General features: G+C 32.4%; 1 protein-coding gene across 50 annotated transcripts in view; it reads left to right on the top strand.

Moving 5' to 3' along the window:
- Nucleotides 1–21,893, top strand: part of LOC145259193 (band 4.1-like protein 2) — a 585,710-nt gene that overhangs the window by 420,733 nt on the left and 143,084 nt on the right. For 34 of the 50 annotated variants that reach the window (XM_080117013.1, XM_080116992.1, XM_080116976.1 and 31 more), the window contains 2 exons: nt 2,538–2,567; nt 19,687–19,925. In XM_080117013.1, the coding sequence (XP_079973139.1) occupies nt 2,538–2,567; nt 19,687–19,925 (269 nt within the window). The remainder of the gene's footprint in view (nt 1–2,537; nt 2,568–19,686; nt 19,926–21,893) is intronic. The other 16 variants (XM_080117021.1, XM_080117010.1, XM_080117011.1 and 13 more) reach the window with 1 other exon arrangement.

Genomic DNA, 21,893 nt, shown 5'->3' with positions numbered 1-21,893 from the left:
AATGGACCAGTTGCTTTAAAACCAGTCATGTGCAACACATTTTAACATTAATTTATTTTTCATTCTGAGTTATACTCATTTGATATGTCATTTGAAGACCTTGGGGATTATTCATGTTTGTTTAAAATGACCCTCAATTCGTAAACAAAGGGAGTGTCTTTTAGGTTTAGAAGTGATTGTACTGTAACATTTTTTATTTTAAATATACATAGTTCCCTCGTTTGTTTGTTTTTTTTTTTTTTGTTTCCTCTATAAAAAAAAATCCTTTTATACAGCTCTTGTTAAGTGAGAGTGAAACCGGTCAGCTGACTTAAAAAAAAAGTTTTTGTTTTTTTACTTTTACTTTTAATCATGAACATAAAAAAAATAATTATCTTCATAATTGTGATAATGAAATTTATATGTATATATCACTCATTTTTAACCACACTGGAAATAGATGGCTGTGATGCAGTGAAATAGTCAGTCTGTATGTGGATGACTATTGAGATTTTTTGGTTTTAACTTATTAAATATTTACATGAAAAACATCCTTTTTATTTGTTTTCCTTCAATACATCTCAATGATCTGCCATTTTTATGTAAAATGATATGCCGTTTTTCATAAAAGTATTCACTTTTTATAAAAAATATACTTTTTGAAAAAGGACAACAACAGTGTGTGTGTGTTTCTCAGTTTTAACTGAGAAACACACACACATACATACATACATACACACACACACACACACATATATATATATATATATTCTCTTATATAAGCTCCAATGATACTTGTTGAGCTTTATATTGTCCAGATAAGTCTCATCTTATAGAATTGAGATCACTCTTTTCTTCTAACGCACTAAGCTATATATATATATATATATATATATATATATATTATAAAAAGTGTGATCATTATATGCAATGTTAATCATTTGTATGTGCTCTCAGAGGGGGAATGGCAGTGTTAAACTGCAGAACATCAAAATAAGCTTTTTTTTTTTTTTTAACTTTTTTCTGGTGTTATTTAAAAAAAAATGTTTTCCTTCAAACAGTATTATTCATAAAGTTTATTTCAAAAGTTAAAAAAAAATTAACTTTTTTGTTAGTAAATGTAAATTTATTTATTACATGTCATTTACTTAATATTTAAGAAAATTAAAAATACTTGTGAAAAGTTATAGCTGAAATAAAAATTTATTTATTTTTTCTATTTTTCCAGATACATTAAAGAATATCTTTAAACATCCTGATTAAATTAACAAAAACATATATTTATCAAAATATAAAACTCATTGTCAAGTAAATAAATAAAACTTAAGATAAGAATTATCGATTGATGATTGCCAAGTGAGAATTATCTCCACGGGGGTTGGAGGGGGTGTGTCAATGATATTAAAGATCCAGTCCAGCTAAAAACATAAACTGATCCCAAGTTTTGGTACTTCATGAATAATAAAAAAAAAAATAACTTGACCTAAATTATTTTTTGATCCTTTATTTATATATATATATATATATATATTTATTTTTTACAGCTTACTCCCCATTCTTTCTTACATGTAATCTTCCATTTTCGCAGGATTTGAAAATCTATTGTATTTTTAGTTCTTATACAGAGTTCTCCCCATCATAAAACAAAAAATGAAAAAAAAAAAAAAGAAAATGCATAATGCATGCACTCATGAGGGAATGAAAATGTCATATTCCAAAAATTGTGTAAATTGATCATAGATTTATTTTTAAATAAGAAAATAAAATTTTGAGTTAGCAAAAAGGGACTGTCTCATGTCGCCATCTTGAAGAAAAAAGGGCAGATGACCAGCCTTGTAATGCCTATGATTTCCCATTAATCACAATTAACAATTTTGTTTTAAAATTATTTGTTTATAAAAATTAAACTATTTGGTCAATTTACGTGATTTTTGGACTATGATTTTTTTTTTTATATCAGGTGTATGCATTATACAGATTTTTTGTATTTTTGTTTTTAATATCAGGGTAATTCTGGACGATCATCATATTTTTTTTTCTTTTAAACTAAATATGGGCCAGGAGTTGCATTTCTTTTCAGTTGACTATAATGAGGAATCAGGAGTTTGCAGTTTTTGTGGAATTCCAAGAGTTTTTCTGTCCATATTTATTTTCATTTAAAAAAATTTTTTAAATTTTTTATTACAGCTACAAAGTTATAAAACGAATCATAATTTAAAAAAATAAATACAACTTATTTGCTACTTATTTTTGATTTGCATATTTTTTGACGTAATTTGCATAAAGTGCATTATTAATAGTGCTTTAGAATTTACATAAACTTTCATAAAAATGTACTTTTGCGCACAAGGTTATAAAATAATTAAAAAAAAAAAATTAAAAAAAAATGTTATCTGCTCCTACTTTTACACTTATCTCTGACTTTGTCTTTTTAGATATCTTTTTACTGTACCCTCCTTTTCTTTTTTACCTGACAAAGTTATTATCTTCCCCAAATTGTTACCCACACAATTTTTGTTAATCGTCGCATTTGTTTATCTTATGTGGTGACCTTTCAGGAAACGTAACTTCAAACGATCCAGCTGCAGGTAAACAAAGACGGAATTGTGCATGAGTCAAGATATAATGTCTTGACGCTGCTGCGACACATTTACTAATTTCGGTCATTTGCACAAGTTCTTCTGACCCCTACCCCTACTACCTTTCCTCTTCATACCTACTTCGTCTCTAAATACATCAGACCATTATTACATTTTATTTAAACCAAAGTAAAAATATCTCTGCAGTTAATAAGAAGTCTAACCTGCTAAAAGATGATTATAGGCAACCTATGGCTCATGGACTATACCGACCTGCAAAGGCTTTTCATATGGCCTGCAGAGACCTTTAAAGAATTATCTTTTTTAGCAACGTATGAACTGGAACACTGCAAGCGTGAAGTGTAAAAACATTTTTCAAAATGATTGGATTCGATATTAAATAAGGCGAAGAGTTGATATGCCCTAAAACAAAAACTACTAAACCGAACACTATGATTAAATATTTGGAGATATAAAGAACTTGAACCATAAAAACTTTTGCCAAAATGATTGATCCAAAAAAGGTTGTTATGCCGTAAAGCAAATCTACCAAACTAAACACCATGAATTAATATTTGAAGATATGAAGACATTAAAGTGTGAAAACTTTTACCAAAATAATTGGATTTGGCATTAAGTAACCTGAAAAGGGTTGATATGCTGTAAAACAAAACAATCAAACCAAACTTAATTGTATATGGTTTATATGATCGAAATATTTTCTCTGTACCCCGAAATCGATAGCAGTTACTAATCAGTAGCTACCGTTGCTGTAATGAGGCAGGGTCTCATGGTTAGCAAACTTTGCTCTCTAACAATCACACGTGAGATTGAATCTCTAGATGCCTCCATGCTTCTGGCTTTTAATTATAAAACAAATCTGACTAAACAATTCTTGATGCTCTGCGTGGTGCAATGGATTGCAAGCTAGACTAGCTCGCCTATGCGGTCTTTTTTTTATAATTTAATAATTTTGAAACTTCTTCTCTATCAACTACATGCATCTGTGGACTTGAAAAGTATATTTACCCCCTCCCCCATCTTTTCAAACAAATCAAATTTTGTTTTGCGATTTTAAATCTACAGAAATAGGAAGTAAAAACTGTTCTCAATCTTAGTTAACTAAATTAGCTTTTAATATATTTAATTATCAGGTGGCTCATTGGAAATTACATGGTTATATTATTTCCTGGTATGAGAAATACACCTTAACATGGCCTATGTTGAAATGAAAGGAGTGTGATGCATTGTGGGAAGTGTGGTGATGGGATGAGCAGATGAAATTAAAAGCTGGCAATCTCCTTTCACTAAATTGTTTGCAGTGAGGTGGAAAAGAGTAGAAAGAAAACAGGAGAAAAGAAAAGGCAGCAAGAAAGAGAGAGGGGCAGGAGAAAGTTATAGGATAGTGGGATCAGTAAGAAAAGAAAGATTAGCGGGAGAAGACAAACAGGGAAAGGAAGAGGAGGGAGGAATGGGAAAGAAAGAGGAAATAGAAAGGGAAACAGGAGAGAGAGAGAAGGTGAAAATGAAATGGGAGATGGAGATACAGGAGGGGAAGAGATGGGGTAAAAAGAAGGAATAAGAAAAAGAAAGGCAGGAGAGAAAGAGGCAGGAGAAAAGAAGTCTGAAACTAAATCCCAAAAATGAAACAAATTATTAAAGATTTGTGACTCTTATATGATAGTCTGTGGAATAGTGAAATCAAACAAACTTTATAATCTTATAAAATGAAATAAAACAATCTTATGTCTTATAAAATGTGAGTTGGCGAAGGAGCTGGGGTGAAACTGTAGTTACTTCTTCTAGCTGTCTCTTCTTTCACGTTTGGTTGACTTTTCAACCAACTCTTGCAAATTTGAACTTTCAATAAGCCAACTCGGTTTCTTGATCCAGGTTGCAACTATAATTTGTTCTTGCTTTTAAAATCCCATAATTACACATTCAGTCAGAAATCTGTTTTCCCCAAAAGTTTTACATCTACATGACCTGGCAACAACAGTTTGGAAGAGCTAATATTCAATGAAGCAAAACATTTTTTTTTTTTAAATTCAATTTTCACCTCCATCAAGGCACAGTGCCACTTTGAAGTAAGGGGCTACTATCGGGGACATAAATTGCAGGGGTATTATGAAGGGATATAAGTAGCAAGATATCTGTTCACATTACACTTGAACTTCTGCATGCCAGTACAGTTGGGGAAGCAGAATCCCAGAAGGGAGTTCCAAAGTCTAGCAGTTTTGGGGAAGAAACTATTGGAGTAGAAGGCTTTCTTACAACTAGGGATCTCTACTGTGAAGGGGTGGGAGTTAGCTGCTTGTCTGGTTTATTCACGTTGTGGGGGTACAAGTGCTTGTAGTTCGTCAGAGCATTCACCGTTAAAATACTTGTAGAACAGGCAGAGGAATGCAGCATTTCATCAATGGGACAGAGGCTGAAGCCTTGATGACAGTTCAAGACCTATCAGGTTGGCGACTCTCTTTTGAACCCTGTCCAGGAGTGAGAGACAAGTAAAAGATGCACCAGCACAAATGTGACAACAGTACTCCATACATGGGCGAATGGTGGCCTTATAGAGATACAGGATACTTTCAGGTGTAAGTAGTTTTCTAGCATGGTAGAGAGAGCCCACCTTCTTTGCAGCAGCATTAGCAATGCTCTCAATGTATCTATTCCAGTTTGTGTTCCCTGAAAATGTTAGGTCGAGGAGTTTAAAGGAAGTACTTTCGGATTATGTATTCTTGGCCATTGCTATTGGTGGTAGAGAAGGTTTCTTGTAATTATTGAAGGAAATCGGCTTAGTCTTGGCAGCATTGAATGTGACTGTCCATTTTTGTCCCTATTCCACTACAGATTGGAGGTCATCCTCTAGTGTTTCTGCCATTTCCTTAGATATGTGTTCATGTCTCTTTTATGAGGGTTCTCCTATAGCATCACAAAATATTAGTTATATATATTGTTTGTTCATTGTAAACTTAATATTGTTACCTGCCATAGACATAGTTATGCTTCAGCAGATGAAATGGACTTCTCGCAAGTAGTTAATGGAGTTTGTAAGATATTGCACTTGCATATTATACTCTCAGAAAATCTTGTGCAAAATTCACCAGAGCTGAGTGAAATTTAAAAAAAATAATGGGAAATTGGAAGCAATGCACAGATGTAAGAAGAGGGGAAATTGGAAGCAACCTGTAGTTGTAAACCCAGTAAAATGGAGGTGCGGGCCAACAAATTCCTCCTCCAGTAATCAGTTCCCTTCTAGCTTCGGTCCTGGATATGACCTTAAACTATATCCAATAGTGAAGCCCCAGCTTGTGGGCTTTGGGGAGTGTGGAGCCACCCTTTAATTACCATTGCTCTCAGGTCCACTCTGACCAAAAATTGTTCTTCAAAATCACTGGATTTGGCATTAAATAACCTGAAAAAGGTTGATATGCCGTAAAACAAGCAACCAACCCTTCCAGCTTCAGTTTCTCCAAAAGTCTAAAACATCACTTAATAGCTTGTTATTAGATCATGTTGGTTTCGAGGTGATATGTTTTTTTCCCCCCCATCTAAGTAAAGCTGGTTACTTGTAGAATTGGTATTGTTAAAAATCACTAAAAAGCAATGAACCAACCTGATCACTGATGACTTGTTCCAAAATAACTGCTGAGATTTCTTCATATCGAAACAAGATCAAGTAATTTTTCTCGTAATTTTAGAACATCTTAAAAATAATTTTCTTATGCATGCCTTCGTATCAAAGAACCAAATAGTGCATAATTTTTTTACCAGATTTCTCGTAAATAATTAAAAACTAAATTAAAACAATCTTTGTTAAAATTTTATTTAAAATGAAAAAAAAAAAACCCATTGAATTATGCACAGTAGAACCCAGGGATGTGGCATTAAAAATTTGTAACAAAATACAGTACAGTATATAATACATATGTATATAATCAAATAACACTGTAAGGCGGAGCAAATACTATAACCAGAGGTCGGAAAAACATTGTATTCCACATCGTAACCTGAAAAAAAAAACGTATCCTAGGACCACCATATTCTGGGGTTCTACTGTATATTATAGTTTAAATCCTATTAAAATCTGAAATAAAATCATAATTTTCAAACTTTTATGAAAACTAATTCCTTGTGAAAAGTTTGTACGGCCATGTTTGTTTCTTTGCAGAAGGATAATTCTTATCTATTAGACTAGCTGTATCTACTTGACAGTGTCTGGAAAGTAGTAAAGTTTAGTTTTTTAATGTCTATCTATTTGCACTTTTTATGTTAGAAAGAGAATTAAAAAAACATTTTTTTGTAAAGGGGGGGGGGAAACAATTTTTTTTTATTGTTTAATTGATGCAAATCCAGAATTCAACTTAATTTTCAAAAAACAAAAAAAATTGTTTGATGTACTTAGGCGTCATGGAAATATTCCCAAAATCATGTAAATTGATCAAGTAATTTTTAAAATTTTATGGGGAAGTGAGAGAGGTGTGTCTTGATCCACATTTAATAAAGGGAGACAACTGAATTTGAACTATCAACATTTCAAAATCAGTCTTGAAATGCTTGTGATGTCCTATTTATTGTAAAAAATCAAAATATGATTTTCTATATAAAAAAATGACTACTTGATTAATTTGTGATTTTTGGAGTATGACATTTTTGTTCTGTGACAGGTACATATATCAAAGATTTTTCTTTGCTTTTTTTAAATTATGTTGAATTCTAGATAAGAAATAACCCTTCAGTTAAGCTTGAGTAGTTTTCCTTGCTGAGTTTGATTTTAAGGACATGATATAAAATTGTTTCCATATTACTAGTTTTCCAGATGGGAAAACACAATTTAAAAAATAAACTGTTGTGCAATGCATTATTATAGTGTCAATAACATTGCATGGCAATAACAGAGGAACGATCGATCAATCAATAAGGGTTTTATTACTTAATGATAAACTGTTTTAAAAACACACTTCTTGGACTTTAGCCATCTACCTTTGTCCCGAGCTATCGGCTGCCATATGGGGCTTATGTGTTGTATCAGGTTGTCCCTCCATCTTGTTCTTGGATTTCTCTTTGGCCTCTTACATTCACGAGGTATCCATTCCGTTGCCCTGATGGACCATCTGTTATGTTTGGCTACGTGCCCTGCCCATCTGGAATCATTATAGATTGTATCATTTCATCACTAACTTTTTTCTTTTTATCAAGAAGTTTTTATTTTTTTTCTGCTTGGACTTTAATGCTCTTTGTAGAACTGAAGTCTAAAAAGCATGGAAATAGATTTAGTTTTCTTGTTTGTGTGTGATTTAAAAAAAAAAAAAAAAAAAAATCTAATTCAAATTTATTTAACCGTAGAGCTATCATCTCTTGTGTCATCATCTCTCAATGAATACTCTAGGTGCATCAATACTTATGAATGTATATTGCTTGGGTGCTTGTCTTGAATTATCCTTATATTAAAAACAAAAAACAAAAATGAAGTAAAATCTGAAGTTGAAAATGTGTCGGCCAATAGAAGCATGTTGAAAATTGAAAATTATAGAATAAACAGATCAACTGTTTTAAAAACACACTTTTTCGATTCAAATAAAAAAATTATTTTATTTTTTTTTTTTTTACTAATTTCGGATTTAAAATCCTTCATCAGAGAGAGAGAGAGAGAGAGAGAGAGAGAGAGAGAGAGAGAGAGAGAGAGAGAGAGAGAGAGAGAGAGAGAGAGAGAGAGAGAGAGAGTTATTATTTGTTGGCCTTTTTTTTTTTTCTTTCTCGGAAATAAAAAAAGTCCATCCTTGTGTGGTGTTATCAAGGTCATGTTGGCTGGTATTACACATAGAACTTCAGTTTTTTTTTGTATCTATTGGCTGACATATTTTCAAGTTCATGTTTGGCAAACACACGTCTTTCTGGCTTAATAAATTAAAAAAGAAATACAAGAGAATTCTATGTACAATACCAGCCAGCTTAATCTCTATAACACCATATGAGAATGGACTTGTTACTTCCAAGAACAAAAAAAAGACCAACTAAGGACTCTTTCTCCAAAGGATTTTCAATCTGAAATTAATTAGTACAAATAAAAAAAAAAGATTTTTTTTAATCTTTTTTATTTCCATCTAAAAGTGTTTTTAAAACAGTTTATCTGTTTGTTCTATAATTTTCAAAGTACTCTCAACAAATGGATAAAATGCATCAAAAACTTTAACACCCAGCATTAGTCAACAAAAAAAAGGGCCAATTCTACTCCACAACAATGCCCAACCATATATTGTTAAACCGACCCTGCGGATGTTAAATGAATTGGGCTACGAAACTTTGCCTCATCCGCCATACTCTTCAGGCCTCTCACCTATCGACTACCACTTTTTCAAGCATCTTGACAACTTTCTATGTGGGAAATGCTTCAAATACCTAAGCGATATCAAAAACGCTCTCAGCGACTTCATCGCCACCAGAACTCAAGATTTTTATGCTATAACTACACTTTGTTTTGTGTTGGCAAAAGTGTGTTGATTCTGATGGTTATTTCGATCAATAAATTTTTGTTTGAGTTGAAATATGTTCATCTGAATTTAAAAATTAAAAACAAGAACTTTCTTGTCAACCTGATGATACACGTAATAGAAAGATAGCATACAACAAATGATTCAAAATTATGTAAAATGATCAAATAGTTTTATTTTTAAATAAGAGATCAAATTTTCTGACTAAACAGTGATGATATAGCAACATATCTTGAAAACCGGCTGAAAACAAGAGAAAGTGCTTCAAATAATTCCAACTTCCAAGATTTTAGAAAGCCATTCTTAACATAAGGACATTGGAAAAACTCAAATTTGCTTAAAAATTAATTTCCTTTATAAAAAATAAAACTACTTGATTCATTTATGTTATTTTATTTTTTTTTAATACAATATTATTTCTGCCATACATAAATACATACATCATACAAAAATCTTTTTCTTTTTTTTTTTTGTGTTTTAAATATGGGGAATTCTGGACAAGCACCATTGCTTGATATGAGGATTGATATTAGATTTGAGAAAAATATACACAATTTACTGGTTACAAAAATAAATGTCCCTTTTGTCTAAAAAAAACAAAAAAAAAAACCCCAAAAAACTTTACCTTGAAAATTTAGGAAATTTACAAATATGAAAAAATAGAATATATTCTGTAACGCATGAATAAACAAAATTTTTTATTTTTTAAACTTGATTATAATGTGTAAAATTTTAATTACTCATAAATTTTCTAATTTACTGTATTATTATTTATGAAAGCTTTGTCGTATATAACCTATAAATAATTGAGCTTATTTTTACCTGCAATATCTGAGAGATTGATAAGATCTAATTTTGTCTGTAAAAAGAAAATTCTAAAATTTATTTTATTTTTTTACAAAAGATCTTAACCACTGGCCATTTCATTAACAAATCATTTATAAAAAAAAAAATTACACAAATATTCAAGAAACCTATTAAAATTTGCTCTCTGAATCATTACTTTTGTTAAATAATTAAAAAAAAAATCATTGTTTTGCTATTTTTAAAAAATTTGTACACATATTGATATTAATAATGATAATTTTAGCATTAAACTAGTTATTCTACCCCTTGCCCACATCAACATTATATATAACCGTTTCATTTAATCACATAAATTAATATACAAAGATATAATTTTATGCGTAAATTTTCAGTATTTACTTCAACAGTACTTTATACATATGTAGAGCTAGGTAGTAAGTTATGAAAATATACATGGCAATTAAGCTACACAGAATTGTGAGAATTTGTCACGAGAATGAAACGCGGAATATTCTGTGTAGCTTAATTGCCATATATATATAATATATATTGGCAGCAAGTCATTATTCAAGCACGTCTGATTGAACACAAGTTATTCTTTTTTCCGATTTTTCTGGATATCTTTTTCATTCTGAAATAAAAAGACCACTTGGCGAATCGAAAAGATATCCAGAAAAATCGTAAAAAAGAATAACTCTGTCGTGTTCAATCAGACATGCTTGAATATATGTGTGTGTGTGTGTGTATATGCATATATAAATCCAAATGTATTGAACTAAAAAAAAAAATTTTTTTTAAAAGTGCTTAGTACATATATAGAGCTTTTATAAGTAAAATTCTGTAAACATTTAGAAAAAAATCCTTCTTTGGATTAATCGGTTCTGATGATGTTAAACTCCCCTCGAGATGATTAACGTTGTCAAAATATAGATTGATCTACGTAAGGAATTTTCTGATGTTTATATAATGAAACTTCTATATTTGAACATATTTTAAATTTATTTACATATTGTCTGCATGTGTATCAGATTGGTCATATGATTTTCTTCATCAGGTGATGTTCATTTTGTTTGTGATCAACAAACTGACCACAGCATACGATTGATCTGAAACACATCTTGCAAATAATATATAAAAACGTCCATGGCCTTTCATTTTCAAACAAATATACACTTTTCTCTTATTCATAATAATTTCAGTCTCTCTCTCTCTTTCTCCCCTGGTGCTACCAGATCAGGCTGTCTACTGACTTCCTGAGATGAAACGCACCTACATAGATGTCTTTGTTTTTTTTTATTCCCTTTTGCAAAACTTAGTCATGTTCTGCGAAAACAAAAACAAAAACAACATTCCCCTCCCCCTCCCCTCCCTCGTTTTCTTTTTCCTTCACCTCCTCACCTTTTTTTTTTTTTTTTTTTTTTTTTGCCTAGTTGGTAGGGCGATAGAACATACCAACTGCCCCCCTGCAGAGGGTAAAAATCCTTCAATGGGACCACCAGTTGACCGTTGGTGGCAACCCGTAATGCATTAAGAACGGGATCCTGGTGGTTGAGTGGAACATGCCTAGGAAATAATAACATGATACTACAACACACCACTTTGGCCCTTACTAGGCTAGACGGGAGGTTGGATAGGCCCGATCCAATCAATCGGTTGGTCATGACAAGCACTAATTCAGACAATCCAAACAAAAACACACTAACACTCAACATAAACAATAAACTGAATTAATAAGCGATGGCTGAAGGGTCAATCAAGCTGGGAAAAAGGTAACCATCAGGAATAATAAAAATACAGGGAAATCCCATACTTGGGTGGGCATAACCATATATTGTGAATGCTTGGAAACCTCCCCATGTTTGAGTATACCAGCTATGTAGCCCTGGAGAACCGAGGCGAATGGGATTTACCCCCTCATAGTTCTTCCCCATAAGGGGCTCCGAGGAGGGTGGGGAGCATGGCTGATGAATTTTTCAAAAATTATTATGAATACCAAAAAATCCAAGAGACCACACACAGAAATTGACTCTGACAGCGACAATGAAGATACAAACTTTCCAAGATTCATCGTGCTAGAAGCAACGTCTAATATACCGTTAACTAAAATGTCACCCTTCATTATCCAAAAGGTAATATCAAGCAAAATAACACCTAAAAATGTCAAAAAATTAAGGAATGGTACCATATTGGTAGAAGTACTAAATAAAAAACAGGCCAAAACTCTACTTCAACTACAAAAATTGCATGAAACAAACATCAAAGCTTATCCACACCAAACACTAAACTACTCCAAAGGAGTCATAAAAAACCAGGAAATCTCCGTCTGCACAACAGAAGAAATCAAAACAGAACTAAAAAACCAAGGGGTCACAGATGTAAAAAGAATCACATTTAAAAAAAAAGGAGAGGTAATATATACAAACACTTATATATTAACATTCAATTATCCTCAAATACCAGAGACCATCAATATAGGTTATGAAAGAACGAAAATAGAACAATACATCCCAAAACCTTTACAATGCTACAACTGCCAAAAGTTTGGACATAATAAAGACCAATGTCTAAGATTCTTCACATGTGGAAACTGCAGTGAAAAAAACCCAGACCACGATGAAGAAGACTGTCCAAATAAAACCAAATGCACAAACTGTCAAGAAGAGCACCACTCTCACTCAAAACAGTGCAAAATATATAATCAAGAGAAGGAAATAATAACAATCAAATATCAAAAAAATATAACCTTCCAAGAAGCCCGCAAAGAAGTCACAAATCGCACCAAAAACTCATATGCCACAATAACCCAACAAGCAAACAAAATGTACAACTACAATGAACTAAACCTTGCTCCAGAAATTGCAAACCTAGCAAAAGAACTAAAGAACATACTTGAAGAATTAAAATCTTTTTTATCAGAACTGAAAATAAACTCCAACAGCCAAATAAAAGTCAGAAACGAACAACCCAGTATAAAAGAAAACGAAACAAAGGAAATCAGAAAAACTTCCATCAATATTGAGGAATCAATCCCTAAAGAAATGAAACCTCCTCAATTATCAAAACGTGAAAGATCCAAGTCACAAACAAGGACAAAAACAGATGTTAAAAATAAACACACAACAACAGAAAAAATGGAAATAGAACAGAACAACAAAAAAACTACCCCCCAAAAACAAAATGACAAACAAAAAACAGAATTAGTATTAATTGAAAATGAAAATAAATTTGAACTAGTTGAAACTGATAGCCAAAAAAGACAGTCAAGACAAAGTAAATCTAAAAGTCCCAGACCAAAACCCAAAAAAAGCCTCTCACCAGAAACAAAAAACAGACCATCCACTTCCAAAAGAAACACCCAAACTAACATCGAAACTATGGACGTAGACATAAACACCAACAGTCCAAAACCAAAAGAAAATATAAACCATGACTAACAAAATCCTACAGTGGAACATAAGAGGATTAAAAATTAATATCGAAGAAATGCAAATACTTATCAAATCCTTATGTCCTGCAATAATTTGCCTACAGGAAACACACTTAAAAGAAAATGACAAAATTAACATAAAACACTACTCAATATACAACCACATAAACAAATTATCATGCAAAGCCACCGGTGGATCATCAATACTGATAAACGAAAACATTCCACACAGCAAAGTGAACTTAAAAACAAATATGCAAGCTGTTGCAATAACTGCAACACTACACAAAACAATAACCCTATGCTCACTCTATATACCACCAAATGAAACAATAAACGAAACTGAATTAAACAATATAATCAAACAACTACCTAAACCTTTTCTACTGTTGGGAGACTTCAATAGTCATAATATATGGTGGGGCAGTAAAAAAAACAACAAAAGAGGCCAAACCATAGAAAAAATAATTAACCAAAACGATCTATGCCTACTCAACAACAAAGAGAATACATATATGCACCCACCAACGGGAACCCTATCAGCAATCGATATAACACTATGTGACCCAACTATATACATGGATTATAGCTGGAGAACACATAAGGATGCATGCGGAAGTGACCACTTCCCAATCATAATAGAAAACGAGAATCCCAAGCCAGAAGACAAAACACCCCGCTGGAATTTACAAAAGGCAAATTGGGAAAATTTCCAAAATACATGTCAATACAGATTAATACCTGAAGCGAATCCTGACTTAGAACACATCACATATTTCAGCAACACCCTACTCACAATAGCCGAGGAGAACATACCAAAAAGTTCCACTACTACAAAATATAACAAACCCTGGTACAATAAAGAATGCAAAGAAGCTATAAGAGCCAGACGTGCAAACCTAAGGAAATTTAAAAACAGTCCAACGAAAGAAAATTTGGACACCTATAAAAACAGCAAAGCCAAAGCACGGAAAACTATCAAAGAATCAAAACGGAACTCGTGGAAAGATTATGTAACAAAAATTAATCAAAACACAAAACCCAAAAAAGTATGGGAGATGGTCAGAAAAATAGCAGGAAAAAATACAAAGAACCCTATTAAACACCTTATATGCGACAACACAAAGATTACCGACAAACAAAATATCGCAAATAAATTAGCAGAACAATTCTCAATGAACTCATCATCAAAAAACCAAAATAAAAAATTCCAAGCTATAAAGAAAAATGAAGAAAAAATAAAAATAAACTTCAAATCAAAAAATGAAGAAAACTACAATCAATTATTCAACAGTGCAGAACTAGAGGAGGCAATAAACAAATCTCCCGATACAGCAGTCGGCCCCGACGAGATCCATTATCAATTCCTCAAAAAACTACCAAAACCATCACTGGACTACTTATTACAAATTTACAATGAGATATGGATAACTAACAACATTCCAAAAAACTGGAAGCAGGCAACAGTAATCCCAATACCCAAACCAAAAAAAGACCATACAAACCCAACAAACTACCGACCCATTGCACTAACTAGTTGTTTGTGCAAAACTTTTGAAAGAATGATTAACGAAAGATTAAATTGGTACTTGGAAAGCAAAAATCTAATTACAGAAAGCCAGTCGGGTTTCAGGAAAAATAGAAGCCCCACCGATCACTTAATAAAACTGGAAACACGCATAAGAGAAGCATTTGCAAAAAAAGAACATCTAATAGCAATTTTTTTTGACATGCAAAAGGCGTATGACACCGCTTGGAAATACGGAATCCAAAAAGACCTGTATGAACTAGGACTTAGGGGTAGAATGCCAGAAATTATCAGAAATTTCTTAACAAATAGAAACTTCCAAGTACGGATGGACAACACTTATTCAGTCCAAAAAGATCAAGAAATGGGGGTCCCCCAAGGCAGTATCCTGTCTGTCACCCTCTTCAACATTAAAATAAACAATATCATAAAAAACATAGACCCAGGAATTGAAAATGCCCTATACGTGGACGACCTACTTATATACTACCAATCTAAATATATACAAACAGCCGAACGCAAACTACAACTCTGTCTGAATAAAATAAACAAATGGGCCATAGAAAATGGATTTACATTCTCAGAGGAAAAAACTAAATGCATCCACTTTTGCAAATTACGAAAATTCCACCACGACCCCAACCTGAAACTGGATAACAAGAACATCCCACTTACCGACCAACATAAATATTTAGGTATTATATTTGATAAAAAATTGAACTTTATACCGCATATAAAATATTTAAAAGCAAAATGCCAAAAGACAATGCAATTGATCAAAGTCCTAGCACACACCGATTGGGGTGCAGACAAAGTCACATTATTAAAATTATACCAAACTCTAATCAGATCTAAAATGGACTATGGATGCTTCATCTATGGAGCAGCAAGGAAGTCCTACATAAAAGAACTAAATACAATCCACCATCAAGGATTAAGATTAGCCTTGGGAGCATTTAGAACCTCTCCAGTAGAAAGCCTCTATATAGAGGCCCACGAGCCTCCACTGATTCTAAGACGACAGAAGTTAGCGCTACAATATTACCTAAAGCTGGTATCAAGTCCAACAAATCCTGCATATCAATGTACCCTTCACCCACAATACACACATCTCTTCAACAAGAAAGAAGATATCAAGCCCTACAGCCTCCGGATAAAAAACCTTCTCACAGAAGCCCAAATGGACATTACAAAAATACATAAATATAACAAATCAAAAACTCCACCCTGGATGATCAAACAACCACACATAATATTAAAATTAAATAAATATCCCAAAACGAAAACCCACCCATCAACCTTCCATGAAGAACTACTTATCATCCAGAATACATACAAAGAATATACACAAATTTACACTGACGGATCAAAAGATGGAGATAAAGTAGGATGCGCAGCCATCCACAAAAAAATAAAACTAAAGAAAAGGCTCCCAAACGAATCTTCTATTTTCAGCGCAGAAGCAACAGCCATAGATTTGGCACTGAATATAATAACCAATGATGACCATCAAAAATATATCATATTTACTGACTCACTTTCAATACTCATATCTCTAAAAGAAAAAAAAATGACAAACCCACTTATTACAAAATTGCTAAACAAAATAGATGCCATAACCATGAAAAAAAACATTATCTTTTGCTGGATACCAAGCCATATCGGCATATACATGAATGAACAAGCAGATAAGGCAGCAAAGGAAACTCTGCAACAAAACCACATAAGTGGAAAAATCCCCTATACAGACCTAAAGACTAAAATAAACACATTTTTGAAGAGAAAATGGCAAGAAAACTGGAGCTCATGCACCAAAAACAAACTATTCCAAATAACACCAAATATTGGAACGAGAGACACCAAAAAGTTAACAAGAAAGGAAGAGGTAGTAATGACCAGACTGCGAATAGGTCACACTCACATCACCCACTCACATCTACTAAAAGGGGAGGAGACACCAAACTGTATAACGTGTCAAGAACCCTACACAATACACCATATACTGACAAACTGCATTGACCTTGAACAAATCCGAACAAAGTATTACCAAGAAAAAAATCTGAAAACAATATTAAACAAGATTGATCCCCAAAAAATTATCAATTTTCTGAAAGAAACTAAAATATACTCAAAAATATAAGGAAAGACCCCCCCCCCCACAAAAAAAAAAAAAAAACCTTAAGAAGAACAAACCAATATTTAACACAACATAACGAACCTTTCGGCATTAAATGACCCCAAAGTGGTTGATATGCCGTAAAACAAAACAAACAAACAAACAAACTCTCTTTCTCCCTCATCACTTCATAATGTTGTCCTAATGACCTTTGGCCGATTTAAAATTCTGTGCAGATCATGTCTTCATCTTTCAAGGCATTTGGCTGCTTCTTTACAATTAAACATTGCTTGGCTTTATTTTTAAAAAATGTGTGTCAAATTAGTTTTCTGGTTTCTTTTCTTAAAACTTTAAAAAAAAAAAAAATTAGTTTTGTATTTGTTTCCATTTTTTTAATTTGAATTTAAATTTTTAATTATTTAAAACAATTTTTTTTTTTTTTGTTTTTACATTTTATTTTTAACTAAAATCTTTTTATGAACTTAAAAAATGGGTGATAATTTTAATTTTCACTAATTTTTATTATTCTTTTAAAAGTATTACTATTCTCTAATAATTCCATAATTTGTAATTTCAACTTGTGTTTAAAAAACTATATCTGTAAAGTTAAAATTAAAAACCTTGGAAAAAAAACAAGTAATGATGCATTTTTTATTAAATGAAAAATAAAAATCCTTTTTTAAAATTTTTTTTCTGAGACTTTTGGTGGAATCCATCCTAATCATTGAAAACTTTGGAATATTTTTATTTTTCTCACTTTGGTGGTGATGTTAAAAACTATGAGTGATTGCTCGAGAACAGAAAATTGAACATCCGATCTTTTTGATGATTGTATTAAAGTTAAATTTGATGTGCATTATATGGTTTGTATGGAAAGTTATATTTGAATGATATGCATCACGTTAACGTGGAAAGTTGAATTTGAGTCAAAGCAAGCCACGTCCTTGAAAGCATCATTTTGTAAGATTAAAATAAATAAAAAAAATCTTGGAAAATCGAGTAATGCTGTATGTTAATAAAAAAATTTTTTTTTTTTTTTTAATTAAATGAAAATCATATATACATATATTATCTGTAAATGATTTTAGTTACCTTTCCATTGAACCAAAACATTTGGCTCACAAATAAATTAAGCCTTAAGCTTAATATTCTTTTATATATTACAAATAATGGGCTCCATACTTATTGAATGATGTGTTAATGGATGCCGACTATGGAATCTAAACCAGATATAAAGTTTTATTTGTCAGCTTAAATTTTTTTAAAACTCAAACAAGGAATATTGAAATTTTGATGTAAGGCACTACTATTTAGGATCATGCTTAATGGGATATTATGGAGAGTTGAGTAGTGAGATGTCCGTTCACATTACACTTAAACTGCAACATGTCAGTACAGTTAAAGGGGAAGTAAACAGGGAAAAACCTGTAAGAGTGGCTATTTAAGTCTTACTTTGAAAATACAAGAAGATAATGTTATTAGATTTAAAAAATTTTGTACCCATCAGAATTTATTTCAATATAATTCTGTAAAATCTTAATCTGTTTTTTGTTAAAAAACATTTAACTTTGTTTTTTTTTTTAAATTTTTTTTTATTATTTGGATTATTCAAACTACCATTCTTATCTTGGTTATTATATTTAAAACATTCGGTTGATATAATCTCTGGTGCATTGTTTCATATTTGTGAACCATTTATTCAAATTTTGGAACTTGAACAGAATTTTAAACAGAATCTTTTCTTTGATCCATGATTGGGAGATTTTGCCTTAAATACTCAAATTGGGACTAAATGCAGAATCATACCCCTCAACCAATCTTTTTAAAAAGACGACTTTGTTGGTTTGGCCACATTTCATCTTCCAACCCAGGAGACTTCATACACAAAGCAATAGTTCCAGAACCACTCCAAAATTGGCTGAAGATGCCCGAGAGTCCACCTAAGATGTGGTTACACACCATCAAAGCAGATGTCGAACCTAGCTTTGGTCCACCTCTTTATAGTGTTTGCTGCTGGCTCTGAAATTGGATGCCCGTCACTGTCTTTGCCGCTGCGGACTGTCATGCATGGTCTGTGTTCATTCAGGATGCTGTGTGTTCTGCAGGATGGAGCCGATTCAGCCCATCCTGGCTGAATGTTGCCTCAAATCAAGTAAATCGAATATTGTTCTTATTCACTCAACCATAATTAGTTAGAAATATTAATTTCTTATTTGTTATTGCAACTCAAAAATAAAAAAAAATTGACCTGGTTGAGACATAAAAGGAGGAATGGAGAAACAATACTTCCAAAGAAGGGGACGTGATTGAAGATCCAACTTTGCACCTCCCAGGTTTTGCTATTAATAGGAAGCAGTTGGTAGCCGCAAACTGGATCAGAACAAGACACTGCAGGACTGCAGTAAACAAACACATGTGGAGACAAATAGACTCTCCAATCTGCCCAAAGTACAAGTTTTAGACATACATACATACATTTAAACAGACAGGTGAGAGTTATATTATAGATTACCACAAAACAATCTACCCTCATGGATTCAGTAAGGGTTACATTCGAAATTCTGTATACCTTCCAAGTTTGACATACGTTCCGAAGTCTGAAATGATGGCTATTACGAAGATCAGATTTTATGTCATCCAAAACATTGTGTATATAACAACTAAGATAAACATAGTAAACATAGTAAACCGAATAATCTAAATTCTCATCAGAAAAATCACAAAATATAATATTTGTTAATTAAAATTTTTTCCTCCAGTTAACAACCGTGATCGTCTGGCTAGCACCGACTCTTATGGATCTGCTGGTGGCTACCCAGCCATTGCAACTTTACCCCGTCATGATTTAAAAGATCGCCATGACAAAAAGAGGGGTGTGCCTACACCTCTGGCTACGTTGGGTATGCAGAACAAATATGGTGACTCTGAGGACGGCCGGGTCGTTTCGGCTCCTAATGTCAACGATGCTGATCGACTTGAAAGAACTGGATCGCCAGATGTAAGTTTTTTTTTTTTTTCTTTTTACTTTTTTCTTTCCTTGCAAAATTGTCTCTTAGCTTATATAAGGTATTTGATAAATAGCTTTTGTGATTTTTTCAAAAAAATCTTTTCTTACCTTTATTCGACAAGTGTTTTTGAAGATTTCAGATTTTGTACAAAGCAAAACTTTCAAATCTTCCGCATCATGTGGTTTCTTCAGAATAATTTAATTTCTCTTAATTTATTCTTTCTACCAAGAAACCTTTTTTTAAAGTTCTACACCAAAAAAGTATTAATTTACAAAAATCAAACTTTTATGCTTATAGTCGGCCTGGAAGTTGGACAATAGTGATGGGTAGCAAATTCCTGTTTGCTGCTAGTCCCAGAACTGGCTGCCCATCTATTGTGGCTGCTACAGACTATCATGCGTGGTCTGCGTTCATCCAGGATGCTGCATGTTCTATAGAAGGCGCCAGTTCAACCCATTCTGGGTGAATGTCGCCTCAAGTCAAGTTTGGAAGTCGTATATCCAATCTTACTAATAAACCACTGCTTATGAAGTCCCAGTGGCCACTCGATAAGTGCTAATGAACAACATGCTGAGAGAATTGAAAATGATGGGTAAAATTGCCAGAGGTTGATTATTTAATTATTATATTATGGTTTAATTATTGAATTGTACCTATTTTCCGATGCCAAGAATGATTTATTTTGTTTTTGGTAAAAAACTCAATTTACTATGGCTTTATTAATGATGAAATGATAAATAAATTGATTTTTAAACTACCAGGAAAACTAAAATTTATAGATTTGCCCCTCTTAAGTGTATTTTTACATTTGCGAGAGTATATCCATATATTACATAAAATCTCAAAACGGCGTCTTTGTGGCCAAATGTTTCAAAATTTAAAAACAAAAAATCAACTCAGTAATTTAGAATAAGTAATTGTATTGGAATCAGGAAAAATTTTTGAATAGTCTCGTCACTGATAAAGAATATACATTTAAATAAATGATACAGACATGTGTTTCTAAATGTGTAAGATTAGTCTTTTTTTTACTCTACCGCTATTTCCATGAAAGATGCTCGATTGAGCTTCAATCTTTGGTTCTGCCTAGTAAGACTTACATAGCAGGAACTCGTCGGTCTAACAAAGCTGCAAGAACTTTTTTTCCTCTATCACTAATATGAAACTGAATTTACTTAAAGTTTCTTCATAAGTAATCAAATTTTTAACATTGGTGTAATAAAAAAACATTCTTAGCTCATGTTTTTTAATGCAGGAATGATGCAAAATAAATTGTAGCTTTTATGGAGTCAAATGTCACAGGCTAACTTACTAATGGTGATAATATTTATTGTAAATAAAAAAAAAAATCTAGATTTGCTAGTTTTTTTGTTTTATTTCTACTTTTATATTGATCCAAAACAAAGCATATTGCCACAGAGACGTGTGATTAGGATGCAAATTTATAAAGGGTATTATAAGTAGGGAGTTCTGCAGCAGGATGTTTATTCTTATTACATTTAAATTTCTCTATGTTGGTGCATTTGGTGGAGCAGGAAGGGAATTCTAAAAAAAAAAAAGAAGCAGTTTGAAGAAAGAAGCTATTAGAGTAGAACATCTTTCAACGTTTGGAGACCTCCACAGTGAAGGGGTGGAATTTTGCTGTTAGTCGGGTTGGTTGGGGGTAATTCTGTTAAGGAGCTACAAATGCAAGTTCATTGGAGCTAATTTCATGGAACTTGTTTTATAAGTACAAGGATGTGTGATGGGACGTGAGCTAGAACTTGATCGATAGTATTGGGTTAGAGACTATTTTTTGGCAATCTTTTTAAGATTAATGGCTGAGTGAATTCGTATTTGAATTATTCGGACTACTGTTCTCATCTTACATGTTATTTTCAAAACATTTCTGGCGATGTAACCTACAACCTCCTTCAGATATATTTCGTTTAACTCGGAAACCTGTACAGAATTTTGAA

This window comes from Euprymna scolopes, chromosome 34, assembly GCF_053919585.1.
Source record: "Euprymna scolopes isolate OS-2025 chromosome 34, ASM5391958v1, whole genome shotgun sequence".
NCBI lineage: Eukaryota > Metazoa > Mollusca > Cephalopoda > Sepiida > Sepiolidae > Euprymna > Euprymna scolopes.
This window is presented reverse-complemented; position numbering and strand designations above follow the sequence as displayed.